Source organism: Aotus nancymaae, unplaced genomic scaffold (assembly GCF_030222135.1).
Source record: "Aotus nancymaae isolate 86718 unplaced genomic scaffold, 86718_ANA_hifiasm-v0.15.2.pri h1tg000064l_1, whole genome shotgun sequence".
Lineage (NCBI taxonomy): Eukaryota > Metazoa > Chordata > Mammalia > Primates > Aotidae > Aotus > Aotus nancymaae.
The window spans coordinates 7,675,668-7,693,940 of NW_026988479.1; the positions used below are offsets into that span (position 1 = coordinate 7,675,668).

The following is an 18,273-nucleotide window of genomic DNA, read 5'->3' on the forward strand; positions in this document are numbered from 1 at the left end:
CCCCTGGTAATGTCAGCCTCATCTGTTGTTCCTAGGCTTACTTGATATGTTTCTAAATGACAAAAGGCTGCAGAGCATAGGTTCCTCTAAAATATTCTTCTGTGTCAGATATTGAATACATAGAAATACGGTCTGATGCTGATGAAAATGTGTCAGCTTCTGATAAAAGGCGGAATTATAACTACCGAGTGGTGATGCTGAAGGGAGACACAGCCTTGGATATGCGAGGACGATGCAGTGCTGGACAAAAGGCAAGTATCTGAAAAGCCTGGGGAGCCAACTCACCCAAGTAACTGGAAGAGAGAAACAAACATCATTGCGGTGGAAGCACCCAAGGCTACACCTGAATGGTGGGGAGCTCTTTGCTGCCACATAAAATGAATCAGACTCAGCTACTGTTATTACACTCTCCTGATGTTAACCAACATTTCCTGCAACGTTATGTAAAGTAGACTTTTCAGAGAAGGGCCTGTAGCGTTCTCACAGGATAGGCTAAATGTAGAACAAGAAGCTGAAGACCCTTTAGTATTTTCATGGCACTCTTTATCAGAATAAGGTCACTGTATCATCAATTATAAGATGCACCACTATTTTATGTGCCTGCAGAAATGAAAAAATGCAGTTATAACCATAAGATGTTTCAGGATCAATGACATAATAGTACTGCAAACCAGACTAGCTTAAGCCAGAATGAAGCATTCCACTATATGAGAGAGTCTCATTAAGAAAGTAGCCCCTCATAGACTAAGTCCTCACCACCACATACACAAAAACTTAGCTGCTGGGTCAGGCCAGCTGGCATCAGGTGAGGCTCTGGGAGGACAGCCTACACTGGAAATCAGGAAAGAGGAAGGACGTTTGAAAGAGTCAGGAATATGGCATCCTTGGGGAACAAGGCTGGGTCCTTCTTTGTGCACAGGTTTATAACAACGATGTCACAGATTCTTGAGCTTTCTGCTTTTAGATTAAGACAGAAGATTAACTCCTCTGGGTCCTTGATTTTCTTAATAAAATTCTAAAATCATAGAAATAGATGCTCACATTATCTGTTATTTTCATAGTTTGCAATTTTTGCTTAACATGTCATGTGGCCGGGCATGATGGCTCACACCTGTAATCCCAGCACTTTGGGAGGCGGATGGATCACCTGAGATCAGGAGTTTGAGAACAGCCTGGCCAACATAGTGAAACCCTGTCTGTATTAAAAATACAAAAATTAGCTGGGTGTGGTGGCAGGTGCCTGTAATCCCAGCTACTTGGGAGGATTCACTTGAACTGGGGAGGTGGAGGTTGCAGCGAGCCGAGATTGCACCACTGTACTCCAGCCTGGGCAACAGAGCAAGATTCCATCTCAAAAAAAAAAAGAACATGCCATGCATATATGTATAATGTTGTCAGGTAGACAGCTGATACCAATTTAAAGCATCTGCAGATTACTATCTAAATCATAGTCTATATCAGTGACCTATAATCAGTGTCCCTACTGGCTTTGGTGATTTTTAGTGGTAGTTATAAATGAGAAAATACCAAGTTTGAAACATGGTCTCACTGGATTAAACAGTGAAACATGGTCTCACTGGATTAAAAATACCTTCAGAAATACCTTGAGGAAAAAGATTTTCTGTAGCTTTTCTGAGTTATCAAAGTTTATTAGCAGTTATTGCTTCCTTGGCGTGAGGGAGAGAACAAATAGTTTGATGGAGGTGGGTCTCCATCCTACCTAACACTGGCTTTTGCTGAGGCCCTAGAAGCCAGCCAGTGGCTCTGCGTGTGAGTGGGTGGTGGTAGAGTTGACAGCAGTTTGGATTCAAAGACAGGAAGGAAATGCCTGTCCCTCTAAGGGCCAAGCTGTGGCCGTCTTCTGCAATCTCCTGGCTTGCCTAGGCATCAAAGAAAAGATGTCAACTATTCTAAAATCACCAACTCACAGATACACTCCCACCCACAAATTCAGGGGGAAGGGGGACTTACAGCTCACACCAAAGTAGTTTCTACTTTCCAGAATAGCCCTACACTCTCAATGCTGTGTGTCTGGTATCCTCAGATGACTTGTGTCTGAGGGTTTTAGTATTAAGTTTCTAGTAACCATGAAAATGCCTAATCCAAGTTCCAGTTACTTGGATTTCCTACAGGTAAGCTTAACTGAAACCACATTTCTATACTCCTGATACTTTGACCCAGGATTTTTAGTCTCTCACTCTCAGAATTATACACAAGAACATGGAAATTTAAAGGTGGATGAGAAAAAGTGAGAGGCTCTAGAAAATGTGTCCAAATTTTCTGACAGCTCTCATTATCAGGAAAACAGCCAGGTCAAGAATTTTTAAGGTTGTTACTCCTACAGCTTTGTTAAATTATTACAGATAGCTGGCATTGTCTCTTTTTCTAGTCTATGGTCTCAAGTTGGTTGCAGCTGATGTAATTTTTTGTGTGGGGGCATCAGCATTCCTCTGAGCATTTTGTTTTGTAGTGAATGATGGGCTGAGATCATGCAGCTGATGGTTCTCCTTCGGGAGGACATGAGAATCTGGTCCCAGTGCTGGGCTCTTCCAAACAAACAGTAAACACATGACATAGTGACTGAACCTGTGATGTTTTCCACTTTTCCCTGCTATAAAGATCACGTCAGGACTCCTTGCCTGCCATGAGATGAGAAGGTCTGTGCTGTGCTTCTCTCATGGGGGCTTTTTTCCAGGTATTAGCCTCACTCATCATTCGCCTGGCCCTGGCTGAAACGTTCTGCCTCAACTGTGGCATCATTGCCTTGGATGAGCCAACAACAAATCTTGACCGAGAAAACATTGAATCTCTTGCACATGCTCTGGTTGAGTAAGTATCTCACATTTGGGACAGGTTGTGATCGTTTTTCAAGATGAAGAGAGTTCTGTGGTGAAAACGTTCTCTAGTTGTGTTCCCCACTTCTTGGGGAAGCCAGTTGGTGCCAGGCCCTGGACTTTACCTTTTGATAGTAATTTTTCACATCACTCCTCAAGGAACTAGATGGCGAATAGCAGCCCCAATACATCCTACAGCTTCCCAAGTGTGTTCACAGCGAGAGAGTCACTGTGAGGGGTTCCTGGCCTGGTTTGGTTTTCCTGTAAGCCTACCAGAGGAACCCACATGTCATGCACAGCAAGTAGCATGCCCTGCTAAGACATCTGTAGGTAGTGGTAGTGGGTTTAGGACTGTCTCTCCGGCTTTCCACATGTCAGACAACTGTGAGGAATGACAGAGTTCTTACTCAAAAAGCTTTTCAAGATTAGATAAAATCTGGAGAGTGTAAAATTACACACACCTTTTACCACATTCACCTGAGTTGGGTACAGACTCCAAGGTTGTCAAGCAGCTCTTGCATAAGGACTATGCTGGCAGAGAAAAAGACACTTTCCCTGAGGTCAAAGAGGTGTTTCAGGCACTCCTGGCTCTAGACAGACCCTTTCTGGCAGAGATAGCATGGGTCAGGCCAGAAGGAGAGCTGAGCAGCACAGGGCCACCTTTCTGCAGCTATCACAAGTAAGGGCGGGTGCTTTTGAAACCTCAAGTGCATCCAGCTCCAGGAAGGGGATAAGTAAGTGGCTAGCTAAAAGAAAAAGTCTTTCAGGTTTCAGTCACATTGCTGGTTACTTCAGCAAAATGTTCCCAGAACACCCACTCAGGTCCCTGTGTGTCATAGTAATGATGCATCTAGTGACTGGTGGTGGCAGAATTCTAAGTAGACCCAGCTCTTAAGAAAGCAATGTTATTCCCCTTACCTGTAGCTTGTCTTTATTACTTTTAAATTTTTCTTCCAGAGAAAAGTAGTAACAGGTCAGGAAAATCCCAGGCGAAGGAATAAGCCTTCTAAAGTTGAGTAGTTTGGGTATTAAGGAAAACTCAGTAAATTATAGTGAGACCTCTGATCTGGAATAAACTAGTTCTTGTATTCTTACCAGTCCCTAAGCCAACCTAAGTGAGGAGTCAGGCCATGCGTCCCTACTGTCTGGAGAGGAGATGAGACTCCTGCCTGGCTGGCCTGAAGGCATGGGGCCACCCCTCCACTTCCTGACTTCCTGCAGGGTAGCTGGGGCCCTGACACAGCACAGAAAAAGCTTGGTTGTCACACACAGTTCAAGTTCATGTGTCTGACAAGGTCTGCAGTGACTTTTCAAATAAAAGAAGGGGTTATGCTCTATAGTAATAATATGTTCTAAATATATTGTTTCAGGATAATAAAAAGTCGCTCGCAGCAGCGTAACTTCCAGCTTCTGGTAATCACTCATGATGAAGATTTTGTGGAGCTTTTAGGACGTTCTGAATATGTGGAGAAATTCTACAGGATTAAAAAGAACATCGATCAGTGCTCAGAGATTGTGAAATGCAGTGTTAGTTCCCTGGGATTTAATGTTCATTAAAAACATTCAAGACTTAAAACTGCCATAGAAATGTAGGTCCTCAGAAAGTATATAAGAAGCTGCTTATTTCTGATATCAACTGAGTCAATAAGAAAATATGTTCTTTCAAAGGAACATTGGTCTAGGATTTTGGACGTTTGAGAGGTTCTAAAATGATGAAAGTTGTTTTTCACGGAAAACTGGACAATTTCCTGTTTCTGATTCCCTGCACTTCATCTCATTCAAGGAAGCCTCTGACAGGCCTTCAGGATCCAGCAGCACAGCTGAGACTTGACTCTGTGCTTCCCTCCCCAGTGCAAATGCATGCTCCTTCTCAAAGCACTGTTGAGAAGGAGATAATTACTGCCTTGAAAGTTTATGGTTTTGGTTTTTTGTTTAAATCAGAGTTAAATGTTACCCCTGACTTTATTTCCTTGCATGTTGTTTGAAAAACTGAGTATTAGAGCCTAGTCGTTTTAATAACAATAACTGTACCCCTCCAAGATCTCAGTTTTAAGCATCTCACTCTCCAATAATCCCTTGGTGTCTACAATTCTCCTGCAGTCCTCAACCCCAGTAATTCTTTGACCTCACTGAAATTTCAATCCATTGATTCTATGCCTTTTTCACAGGTCATTTCCCTCATGCCTGTACTTCTTATTCAACTTAAATTCCATGGCCCAACCTGACAATCTCCAGCCCTAATAGAATCCACCTGTTGCCTCCCTGCAAACCTGCACATGCTGTTTCCTTTGCCATTTCCTCTTCATTTCCCTGGCCCTTCGATGTCACGGGGTTTTAGTACTCACACAGAGTCTGCACCTCCTTTCTTCTCTGCATTCACTTACTTGGTGATCTCATCGTCTCATAGCTTGAAATTATCTTAGTTCAGATTCTCCCGGAAGCAGAAGTTAAAACAGTGCTTCATGTGAAAGTAATCAGTAGGAAATTGGGGATATTGTGTACAAAAGAGAAAGCAGCCAATGAAAGGTTTACTGTTAAACCAGCTACGGTGGTGGGCAATTGGAGTTTGGTGCCACATGGAGACTGGGGGGTTAGGCAAAATACATACCTCAGAATTATCCCACCTGAGGGGCAACAGACATGGAGTATTTATATAACAACAACTTCCCAGGGTTACTGAATGAGGGTTATTCTAGCACGTGTTATAGTTACTGGCTTGCCATGTGTACCAGCAGAGCTGCTTTCCAGTTTAAAAAGAAAAAAACAGCCTGAGCACACATAGTGAACCCCCATCTCTACATAAACTTTTTTAAAAATTAGCAAGGCATGGCGGCACACACCTTTAGTCTCGCTATTTGGCTGAGGTGGGAGGATCCCTGGAGCCTGAGGGGTCAAGGCTGCAGTGAGCTGTGATTTGTGCCACTGCACTCCAGCCTGGGTGGCAGAGTGAGACCCTGTCTAAAAAAAAAAGAAACCGCATAGCAGCAGCTGGAAGTTGGCAGGAGCACACTGGCAGTTCTTAGAATCATAGGGTATGGGCAGAGCACCAACAGCTCTTACAACCACCATCTATACACTGATTACTCATGAATGTTTGTCTCCAGTCCAGATCTCTCCTAGATGCTTGACTGATATGTTCAGCTGCCTGTGGATAACTGGACATCTGTTCCCACTTGAATATCTAAATAAATATCTACAACTTAAAATGACCAAAACCAATCTTTCTCCCAGAACTCACATCTCTTCCATAGGCTTTCAACTAATGGCAACTCCATTATTCCAATTGCTCAGGCAAAAATTCTGGCATTATCCTTGATTCTTTATCTCACATCTCATGTCTGATTCATCAGTTTAATACTATGGGTTCAATTTTGAAAACACGTCCAGAATCTGACCATGCCTCACCATTTAAACCAGCGGTCCTCAACCTTTTTGGCACCAGGGACTGATTTTGTGGAAGATAATTTTTCCATGGATGGGTGGGGTGAGGGGCATGGTTTTGGGATGAAACTGTTCCATCTCAGATCATCAGGCATTAGATTCTCATAAAGAGCACACAACCTAGATCCCTCACATGCAAATTTGCAGTAGAGTTTGCACTCCTGTGAGAATCTAATGTTGCCACCAATCTGGTAAGAGGTGGAGCTCATGCAGTAATGCTCCCTCTCCTGCCCATCACCTTCTGCTGTGTGATTCCTGCTGTGCGATTCTGTTTCTAACAGGCCAAAGACAGATAATGGTCTGCAGTCCAGGGGATGGGGACCCCTGATCTAAACCATCATTGCTGTGGTCCAAGCCACTGCTATCTCTAACCTGAATAATCTGAATGACCACATAACTGCTCCCACTGATTTAGGGCCTGCTCCCACTGATTTAGGGCCTGCTCCCCATAGTTCTCAACACAACAGCCAGTGATCTTTTTAAAAAGTAACTCAAGAAAATGTGTTTCTCACAGGGATGTGGGTTAGCAATTCTGAAACTTGTATGTATATACTAAAGTCAAACAAATATATACCTGTGTTGTAGATAATACGAATTTAGTTTCTCACTGTTGGAAAAAGATGTTTGCATATCAGGAAAAGAGGCAATAAAAAGAACCCTGTGGTGGTAACTGAATCCAAAGGATAAATTTATAATTTTAGTATATAAAAGATTTATACTTCCATAAGGGTGGAGTAAATACCATCCAAAATCTCCTTCATAAAAGCAACAAGACTGGCAAAAATGTCAAAATCAACCTTTTCAGAACTTTGAAATTAACTAATGGCTAGCTACAAGCCGAGGCGTGTTTATTAAAGGAAAACAGCTGAATCTCTGTAAGAACAGAAAGTGGCATTTTAAGTTGCCTTAATCCCATGCCCCTCTCCCTTGTTCCATGGTAGCCAGCCTTCTTAGTATCTGTGAAAACCAGCAACCTAGTAACCACTGGAGGAGGCAGAATGGATCTGGAGTTCCCCCAGATCTCCAGTGCCAGAGAACTGCCTCTATTTGACTTGTCTGGCAGCTCACTGAAAAGCTCCATTTTCAGGACCTGTCTTTATTTGACTTAGAGCCCACTCTGAAAGCAGCCCTTCCTGCAGCATAATCAGTGGCAACTGGTTAACACTGTGGCTGCCTGAGGCAGCATTACCAGGTGGGACTAACAAAAGGCTGACTAATAAAAGGAAAAATCTGGGGAGAAGATGTCCCTGGAGCTTTGATGAGCTCAGACATATTCCTGGGAATCTAGAAGTCCATATGCATGTGCAGGGATGTATGCGTGTCCTAGACTCTCATCTCTGGCCAACTTTGAAACTCAATTCATGCCAGAAATGAAGATAAAGGCAGTTGTAAACTGTTGACACATCAGTGACATGACAAACACACATGCACACACTTGACAAAAGCTAGAAAACTTGTTGGTTTGAGGCATTAAAAAATATCTAATTATTAGCTTATGCACTAGGCTGAGTAGAGACTTTAGCAGTCAAACATGACAGAGTATAGAATTTACAGAATTAGTCCAGGAAATTCACAGAACCAACAGCAGCAACAATAAGAAATACTAACAGGTGAAAACCTTGGAGAGAGGGTAATCTGACTTAAATAATTGATACATTATACTATTTAAAACAAGACACACAACAGAAACATATACCATACACAGCAATTTAAAAAGCAGTCAATAGAAACAATCTCTGAAGAAGCCCAGATGTTAGACTTAATAGGCAAAGACTTTAGGTATCAGCTATTATAAATATGTTTGAGGAACTAACGGAAATGAAGTCTAAAGAATTAAATTATGAGACTGATGTTTCACCGAATTACTGGGACTAACAGTAATGAGGCAGACATTATAAAAAAAGAACCAAATGGAAATTCTGGAGTTGAGAAATAGAATAATTGAAATAAAAATTCACTAGATGGGACTCAACAGCAGGTTTGAACTGACAAAGTTGAAGACAGGTCAATTGAGATTATACACTCTGAGGAATAGAAAGAAGAATGATGAAAAATGAAGAGAGCTTCAGAGACCTTTGAGACACTATCAAGTGTACCAAAATACCAGGTATACCAATCATGAGAATCCCAGAAGGGAGAGAAAGAAAAGAGCAGAAAGACTATTTGAAGAAATAGTGGCCCAAAACTTTCCAAATTTTTTGAAAACATTAATCTTCATATCCAAGAAATTGAACAAACTCCCAAGTAGGGTAATCTCAAAAGGATTCATATTTAGATGCATCTTGGTCAAATTGTTGAAAAAGATAGCAAACCAACGCAGCAAATAAAGCTAAGAACTGACTTCTCATAAGAAATACTGCAAGCCCCCGAAAGCAGTGAAATGACATATTGAAAGTGCTGAATGAAAAAGACTATTAACCAACAATTCTTTTTGCAGTGGTGCAAACATAGCTCACTGTAGCTTTGAACTCCTGGGCTCAAGCAATCCTCTTCCCTCAGCTTCTTAAATAGGACTAACAACATGTGCCACCACACTCAAAAAAAAAAGAGTTTGTTTTTTTGTTTTTTGTTTCATGTGTGTGTGTGTGTGTGTGTGTGTGTGTGTGTGTGTCTGTGGTTGTTGTTGTTTTTTTTTTTTTTTTTTTTTGGCTTTGTTTTTTGTAGAGACAGGGTCTTGCTATCTTGCCCAGGCTGGTCTTAAGCAGTCTTAGTCTCAAGCAATCCTCTCACCCTGGCCTCCCAAATTGCTGGGATTAAGGTGTGGGCCACTGCCCAGCCTTAACCAAGAATTCTATATCCAGAAAAACTGTCTTCGAAACAAGAAAAATGAAGACATTCCCAGATAAACAAATGTGGTCTTCACCAGACTTGCTCTACAAGAAATATAAAAGGAGAATAAAGAATAAAATGAAAGGACTCAAATGCATATGAAGAAATAAAGAGTAAATATATAGGTAATATAAAAGTATAAATGTATTTTGGGGTGTAACTTTTCCTATATGATTTAAAGGCAACTGCATTAAAAATTTTAACACTGTTGATGGGCTTATATAAATATACAATTTATATGACAATACTACAAAACAGTGGGAACAGAGCTATAGAGGAACTTTTGAAATGGAAATTAAGTTAACATTCATCTAAATTAAGATGTTCATTTGTAATCCCCAGGGTAACCACTAAGAAAATAACAAAAAGCCTATAGTAAAAGCAAGACAGTTATTTAAAGAGGGCCCAATGTGATGATAACCTGGTAATAATGAGGACACCTAGTTCCAAGACCTTGATTTTAAAACACCCTCTTCAATAAAAGGAACTCTGGCTCCTTGGAGAAGTGATTGATTTCAGGGCTGAGGCAAGGAAAACACAAAATAAGCCTAGAATTTTTTGTGGTGCCAGAAATTAAAATATTTACTTAAAAAAAAAAAAGGTGGAGTTTGTTCAAAGAACACAGAACCCAACCTGAAGTAACTCCCAGTGATCAAAGGTAGAACAATTTGAGAAACAAAATAAAGACAGTATTGGATTATAACTCAAAGAGTGAAGTAAATATTTGTAAACTTTTTATACACAAGCACTACATGGACACAGGGAGGGGAGCACTATACACGGGGGTCTGTTGGGGGGGAGGGGGGATAGCGGGGGGGTGGGGAGTTGGGGAGGGATAGCATGGGGAGAAATGCCAGATATAGGTGAAGGGGAGGGAGGCAGCAAATCATACTGCCACGTATGCACCTATGCAACAACCTTGCATGTTTTTCACATGTACCCCAAAACCTAAAATGCAATAAAAAAAAAATTAATGAGGGACAAGGACAGCACTTCTTTATAAAATTACAATAAATGTGGAAGGGAAAAAGAAAAATCTTCACTAGGTAAATACCACAAAAATCATTTCAGACAAGAGTCACTGATGAAGCCAATACTAGTAGGCACAAATCTGAGAAAAAAATTACATAATCTCAAACTATCCCAATATTTTTAATAACTAAAACGGGAAAAACAGTAACTTTATCATGGAGGAACCTAACAGAAACCATCTTAACCAAGTGGTCAGGGTCAACATCACCAGTAAGAAGATAGGGACATCATGAACCTTGTGACCTGACATGGTGAGAAGACCAACTTCATCTCTGTGAAAATGTAGAACCTCATTGCAATTATGAGAAAACACCAGGGGGACCAAACAGGAGCATTTAACAGCACAACTCATCAGTATTCCTGGAAAATGTAAGGGTTATGGAAGTCAAGAGTGGGGAACCATTACAGACTGCAGGAGATCAAAGAGAATTAACTAAATGCACTGTGAGATCCTAGGCTGATCTTGAAACTGAAAAAGGACGTGAGTGGAAACACTGGTGAGATTAGAATAGGATCCATAGTTTACTTAATCCATGCTCATTTTTCTGGTTTTGGTCATTGCACTATGAGTATGTAATGTGTTACCATTGGGAGAAGCTGGGTAAGGGGGGAATATGGAAAATCTGTACTATTCTGGTAACTTTTCAATAAATCTAACAATTCAGATTAAAAGAGATTTCTTTTTTAAAGAAAAAAGGTAAATCGAGTCATGTCACTCCTCTGTTCAAAACCTCCAGTGGCTCCCTCTTGTCACTCATCATGAAATCCTCAGTCCTCTCAATGGCTTACCAGGCTTTCTATTCTCTGGGCATAGTTCTCTGACAGTATCGTCTCCCATGCCTCCCCTCACTCCTTCTGGCTTTCCTTGGTAATTCTCAGCACTATGGGCATTTTCCTGCTTTGGTGCTAGGACTTCAGTGTATGTTTCCTTCCAAAATTCATACATTGGAACTTAACCCCCAAGGTGATGCTGTAAAGGAGTGGGACGCTTAAAAGTTGATTAGGCCATGGAGGAATGGGATTCATGCCCTTGTAAAAGGGCTTGAGGGAGAGAGTTTTTTCCTTTGACCCTTCTACCATGTGAAGAAGCAGCAAGAAGGCGCCATTTTGGAAGCAAAGAGCAGCCCTCAACAGACACCAATTCTGCTGGAACCTTGATCTTGGATTTCCCAGCCTCCAGAACTGTAAGCAATACATTTCTATTCTTTATAAATTACTCAGTCTGGATATTCTGTTACAGCACCATGAACAAAATAAGAAAAGGGCCTTTGCTCTTACTTGTGCCTTCAGCTTGGAAATGTCTTCCCCCAAATATCTGCATGGCCAGTTCCTCTTGTCCTTTTGCTCAAATAATACCTATGGTGCCATACCATATATAATAGGGCACTCACTCCATTCTACTTGCCCTCTTTCTTTTCCCTCTCCACTGCACTTTCCACTGTCTAACATATCATGTATGTTCATTACCTCCACCTACTAGAATGTATCTCCCAAGAAGACAAGGACTGTGCCGTTTTGTTTAGCCCTACATAGTAAGCACCCAATAAACATTTACTTAATGAATGTATGAACTTGTCATTGTTGTGGGAATTATTTGTAATTGTCTTCCAGGGACTGGCACAGAAACGTATTAGATTAAGCAACAGGCTGCACAGTGGCCGATGCCTGTAATTCCAGCACACTGGGAGGTCAAGATAAGAGGATCACTTGAGCAAAAGAGTTCAAAACCAACCTGGGCAACAGGAGAAGGTTGGTGCTGCTATGACTTGAGTGGTTATGAAGTGGGAGTTTATGTTCATTCCATTGTTTTTGCTTGGAATTTATATTTTTAATGTAGAGAATTTATAAACGAGACAAGCAATAAAAAGCAAACACTTATTTTGCGCCTCTTTGACCTGGTATTAGTTAAACCTTGGTATCTAGAGGTTTAACCCTATCTCTACAAAAAAATTTAAAAATTAGCTGGTGTGTATGGGCGTGATGGTGCCCTGTAGTCCCAGCTACGCAGGAGGCTGAGGTGAGAGGATCACTTGAGCCCAGGAGGTCGAGACTACAGTGAGCCGTGTTTTACACCATTGCTTTTCAGCCTGGGTGTCAAGAGTGAGACCCTGTCACATCAAAAAAGTACTAATAAATAAAATATGTCAGCTGGGCACAGTGGCTCACATCTGTAATCCTAGCACTTTGGGAGGCCAAAGCAGGCAGATTGCTTGAGCCCAGGAGTTCGAGAGCAGCCTAGGCAACGTGGTGAAACCTGGTCTCTACAAAAAACACAAAAATTAGCCAGGTGTGGTGGCTCGCCTGTGGTCTCAGTTACTTAGGAGGCTGAGGTGGAAGGATCGCTTGTGCCTTAAAGGCAGAGGTTGCAGTGAGCCAAGATGGTGCTACTGCACTCCAGCCTACGTGACAGAGCAAGAATCTGTCTAAAAAAAAAAAAAAAAAAAAGTCTCACTTTTATTTTAGGAATAAGGTACTTAACCTATACATATCCACATACTAGCATGACAAATACCAAAATATTACAGTGATTATTATCTCTGGATGCTGGGATTATGGGGCTTTTTACTTCTTTGCATATCTGTAATTTACACAGTAATATTTTTGTGTAATCTTTTTTTTAAATGCAGAATACCGACATTGGAGAATATTTTAAGTGAAAAAAGAGCAAAAACTATATAACGAGTTATCCCATTTTTGTAACAAAATATAAATGTGCATAGCAAAGGTACAGAGGTATTATAGTGCCAGGGCAAAGGGGGGCAAGATTAGTGCTTATTGATTTGCTGATCAAGATTTGCTTATTGCTTGTTTATAAATTCTATACATTAAAATATAAATTCCAAGTAAAAACAATGGAATAAACACAAATTCCCACTTCATAACCAACTAAAATAACTAACTGAATTTTCTAGTTTTAAACCCACCAAAATGGGAGAAAGGGATGACAGAACCAGCGTTTGAAAGGTGGAAAGTGGATGGGCAGTGAGCAGATTACTTGGCTATCCCAAGAAAACTGAATCCTAGGCCAACTGAGACCTGTGCTGACTTACAGAATCCCGAGAATGCTCAGGCACTGGGAGCAGACCACGGACCTTGGGAGGGAAAGGGGTATAAGTAAGGCAAGTTGTTGAAACTCAGTTTAAGAAGCAGTTAGATCCCCATTTTTGTTCCTCAAAGTTGAGTGACCCTCCTCCAGCAGGGTGTTCTCTGGATAGGATATCTGGACCAAGAAACACCAGACACAGTGGAGTGCAGTAGAAACATGCTGAAATCAGGAACAGTCAACAGATGCTGAGGCCCCCACCCCAGCCCTCTCTCCACCCTGGCTGTCAGAATGCTGGGGACAGGGAGAATCATTTCTGGGCAAGCTGACCTGCCTGCCAAGAAACAACAAAGAAACTGGCACAGGCGGTTCCCCAAGTGAAACAGTCAGCCACCCGCCCTATAGCAAACAGCCCCCTCCCACACATTTACCCTCAGGGCTTCCTATCTGCTTTAACATGCGTAGGCAATCCAGGATCACCTAACATGCAAGGAAAGCCTGTAACATGAAAAAAAAATTTTTTTTTTTTGAGACAGGGTCTGGCTCTGTCACCCAGACTGAGTGCACTGGTGTGATCACAACTCAGTGCAACTTCAACCTCCTGAGCTCAAGAGATCCTCCCACCACAGCCTCCCAAGTAGCTGGGACTGCAGGTATACACCACCATGCCTGGCTAAGGTTTTTTTATGTTTTGTAGAGATGGAGTCTCCCTACGTTGCCCAGGCTGGTGTCAAACTCCTGGGTTCAAGCGATCAGCCTCCCAAAGTACTGGGATTACAGGTGTGAGCCACCATGCCCAGCTCAAAACAATTTTTAAAAGCAAACTTGGAGATAATACTGTATGGAAAAGGAAACTTAGAAGATATCTAATCAATGAAACAAGAATGCAGTGTTGTTAGTGTGTATATGCACACACTCAGAGAAGAATAAAATACTCTCAGGAAAGCTATGAGACTATCCCAGAGGAGAGAAATTTTTTAAGTGGAAAACAGAATAAAAAGAAGATTCGGGCACCAGTCCAAGGGGTATATAGTCAAAAAATGTCAGTTCCAATAAGAGAGAAGAGAGAGAAAGGAGAAGGAAAAGTCATAAAATGTCCCACTCTAAGTGTGAATACAAAAATATATTACTTTTATAAGTGGGAAAAAACAGTGTGCAAAAGTGTATATGATGCCACCTCACCTGTAGGGACGAGGGAAAATAAGACCATACATCCACAGTTGCTTGTATTTACATACAACCTGATAGGATACCAAAAAAACAAACAAACAAAAAACACCTAAGAAAAAGTGATTTGTGAGGGAAGGTGGAGACATTCCACTGAATTTTTTACATACACAGTTGACCCTTGAACAGCACAGTTCTGAACTGCGCAGATCCACTTATCCACAGATTTTTCTCCTGCCTCTGCCACCCCTGAGATGACAAGACCGACTCCTCCTCTACTTCCTCCTCCTTGGCCTGCTCAGTGTGAAGATGGTGAGGCTGAAGACCTTTGTGATGTCCCACCTCCACTTAATGAATAGGAAATATATTTTTTCCTCCTTCCTTGTGATTTTCTTAATAACGTTTTCTTGGCCAGGCATGGTGGCTCACGCCTGTAATCCCAGCACTTTGGGAGGCTGAGGCCAGATCACCTGAGGTCAGGAGTTCGAGACCAGCCTGGCCAACATAGCGAAACCCCATCTCTACTAAAAATACAAAAATTAGCCAGGCATGGTGGCACATGCCTGTAATCCCAGTTCCTTGGGAGGCTGAGCCAGGAGAATCACTTGAACCTGGGAGGCAGAGGTTGCAGTGAGCCGAGATCATGCCACTGCACTCCAGCCTGTGTGACAAGAGCGAAACTTCATAACAAAACAAAAAACATTTGCTTTTTTCTTTTTTTTGAGACAGAGTCTGGTTCTGTCACCCAGACTGGAGTGCCGTGGCAAGCTTGGATTCAAGTGATTCTCCAGCCTCAGCCTCCTAAATCTGGCTAATTTTTGTATTTTTAGTAGAGACGGGGTTTTGCTATGTAGGCCAGGTTGGTCTTGAACTCCTGACTGCAAATGATCTTCCTGCCTTGGCCTCCCAAAGTGCTGGGATTACCGGCATGAGCCACCGCGCCTGGCCAACATTTTCTTTTCGTTAGCTTACATCACTGTAAGAATACAGTATATGATACATATACAAAATATGTGTTAATGGACTTTTATCAGGCTCCCAGTCAACGGTAAGCTATTAGGAGTTAAGTTTGAGGGAAGTCAAAAGTTTTATGTGGATTTTCAACTGCATGGCCGGGGGCTCGAGGAGCTAGGTGTTCCTAACCCCTGTGTTGAACAACCAAACAAGAAACAGTATCATGTATAACCCAAAGAAGGGAGAAGGGAGGAATAAAGAGTGTATATAGTTTTCATTTTTGCACCATGTGAATGGAGTACTTATTCGAAGATAAAAAGTAAAAATAGGGCCAGGTGTGGTGGCTCACACATGTAATCCCAGCACTTTGGGAGGCCAAGGCAGGCAGATCATGAGGTCAGGTGTTCGAGACTAGCCTGGTCAACATGGCGAAACCCCGTCTCTACTAAAAATATAAAACATTAGCCAGTCATGGTAGTGGGCACCTGTAATCCCAGCTATTCAGGAGGCTGAGGCAGGAGAATCCCTTGAACCCAGGAGATGGAGGCTGCAATGAGCCGAAATGGCACCATTGCACTCCAGCCTGCACAACAGAGCGAGACTCTTGTCTCAACAACAACAACAAAAAGTAAAAATAACAGAGAGGTTTTTTTAAAGAAACAAAATCTACCAGAACTTAATGACATGTTTTCAGTTTGAAAGGGCCCACTACGTGTCTGGTACAGCAGATGAAAACAGAACTATACCAAGGCACATTGTTGTAAAATGTGGAGTGTGAGGACCAAGAAAATTTCCAGAAAAGGAGGAAAGATCTAGTTTCCAAGTGATTCTAGATTTCTGCACTTCTGGAAGACAGGAGGCAACGGCACAGGCCTATATAATTCTGAGAGAAAAGTATTTCCTGCCTAAAATTCTATACTTAACCAAACTGTCAAATTCAGTTTGAGGGTAAAATATCTATTTTGACATGAAAGTTCTCAAAACATTTACCTTCTCCACAGCCTTTATTTGAAAGCTATCAGGGGATGTGTTTCCCCAAGAAAGAAGGAAAAGCAGAAACTCAGAGAACCATGCATAGTGGCGAAGGGAGTTCCCAGGGCAGTGGTGACAGACCTGGGGATGACGTTGTGTGGCAGGTTGGGACAGACGGCCTGACCTCCTGGCTTTCTTAGGAAGATGAACTGTGAGAAGAACTCATCAAATTTCTTGAAAGTAGTTTTATATACGTGGTCAAGAGTTTAGGGTTCAGTCACTGAGAGGAACACAGAAAACTAAGAATATGGAAAAACATGGTAATTATTAACTCCAGAGGTAAAACGTTTTGAAGCAAAACAAAAATAATCATAACCAACCATGTCTCACCTGTGAATATGTTAGTATAATGAGGTAAATGGTATACAAGGCTTTTGACTGACCCAAATTATGATCTGTATTAAGATGAAAAGAAAGGAAAGATGCAGGTGGAGGAAGGAAAGCAGAAAGGAAAGAATGAAATATTCACTGTAGACAACGATGCCTAAATCTGCAAAATCAAGAAATAGCAACATAGGTTTAATTTAGAAACATGGAGGGAGATAAAGAGGTTTCCCTGGATAAGAGGCTGGAGACGGGGAGGCTGATTGTCAAAAACGGAGAGATCTGAGTTTTTACCCTACTTACAAGCTAACGAGCCAGCATGCCACACTTAGTTTTGTGGATGCTGGTGGAAGACACAGGATTCTTGCATCAAAGGCAAAGATGTTTTTTATGCACAGTAGTAGTAGAGCTTGAACATTTTTGTTCCCTGAATCCCAGTTCTGACAGGGAGATGCAGAGAGGGCCAGCTGAAGCCTGTACAAGTGGGTTACTTTACAGGAGAGGAAGCATGAGCTCGGGGAACTTTAAGTTTTATAATGGGCAGTAAGTGCACCCGCCTTTCGCTCCGGAGGAAGGTGCTATCTTTTCCAAGCCTGTTTGCAATATAAACAACCTTTAAAAGACAGTAAGGGACAGAGCAGGACCGTCAGTGCCTCACTCACAGGAGGAGCAGCAATGCCAGAGGCCTATAGAGCACAGATTCCCAGCGCTGCGGTTTCACATAATCAACCTTCTTGATTTTTAAAAGTATCTGCATACGTAACTTTCCTAAAAATAAAAATCTAAAAAGTTAAATCGTTTCACTTACTAAAACAACTCTCTCATGCCTTACTCCTCCTGACTGGGCAGCATGTCTTTGCCAAAGGAGACCCAGGGTCCGGAGAAACCCGAAAAAGCAACCTCAGCTTTCCTGAATCCTCGTGCAGGGTGAGCTGGTCCGCAGGAAGGGCTGTCCCAATCCCAGCGCCTCGGGGCCAGAGCGAGGTGGGGAGGCTCCCTACTGCCCTGAGCGGGTTGCCCACGCGGCGCATTGCAGGCAGGTGCGAGCCACGTGTGGTAAGTGCCCGGAGCAGCCCTTTGGTAGTTAAGTGTTAATTACAATTACCCGCAGGTGAGTGGAGCCCCGCTGACAATCTAGAAACAAGCAACAGACCCTCTGATGTACCCAGCTGGCCGCACCTCTCCGCATGGCCCGCTGCGCCTCGGTCCCCGGAGGCCACCCTTGCGGGCGAGGGCTGCTGCTCGGCCGTGCCCGCGGGATCCTCCGACCTGGCACAGCACGTGCTGGAGCTGAAGTGCGCGCCTCGGCCCCTTCGCCGCTCCCGCCCCTCTCCGATGCGCACGGGTGCTCGGGGCGCCGTGGGCCCGCGTGTCCAGCCAGCCCCTGCCCTGCCTGGCGCTTGGACCACCACTTCCACCTTTGCCGCCCCCTCGGCGGCCTCCGCAGCTTCCCGATGGGCCGGTCTGCGCGCTTATCTTTGCCACCGCCTGAGGCCGCGGAGGAGGGGGCCCCCCGCCGTGCAGATCCCGCTTATCGGGCCCATCTTGCGTTATATAAGGCTGCTCCACTATCTCCACGGGCCATCGCCACCGCTACCCCAGCGCCAGCGCCTTCTC

At 42.9% G+C, this 18,273-nt stretch overlaps 1 protein-coding gene and 1 long non-coding RNA gene across 2 annotated transcripts in view; one reads left to right on the forward strand and one right to left on the reverse strand.

Annotated features, from left to right (window-relative positions):
• RAD50 (RAD50 double strand break repair protein) overlaps window positions 1-6,950 on the forward strand; it is an 87,109-nt gene extending 80,159 nt beyond the window's left edge. The window contains exons 23-25 of the mRNA XM_012444683.2: window positions 109-251; window positions 2,696-2,829; window positions 4,205-6,950. Coding sequence (XP_012300106.2) covers window positions 109-251; window positions 2,696-2,829; window positions 4,205-4,391 — 464 coding nt within the window. The 3' untranslated portion in view covers window positions 4,392-6,950. The remainder of the gene's footprint in view (window positions 1-108; window positions 252-2,695; window positions 2,830-4,204) is intronic.
• LOC135270624 (uncharacterized) lies at window positions 67-17,912 on the reverse strand. The gene is made up of 3 exons (XR_010338765.1): window positions 17,810-17,912; window positions 4,225-4,309; window positions 67-293 (listed from the first exon to the last, which is right to left on the reverse strand). It is a non-coding gene; the product is annotated as an uncharacterized LOC135270624 (long non-coding RNA).
• Window positions 17,913-18,273: the final 361 nt, after the last annotated feature.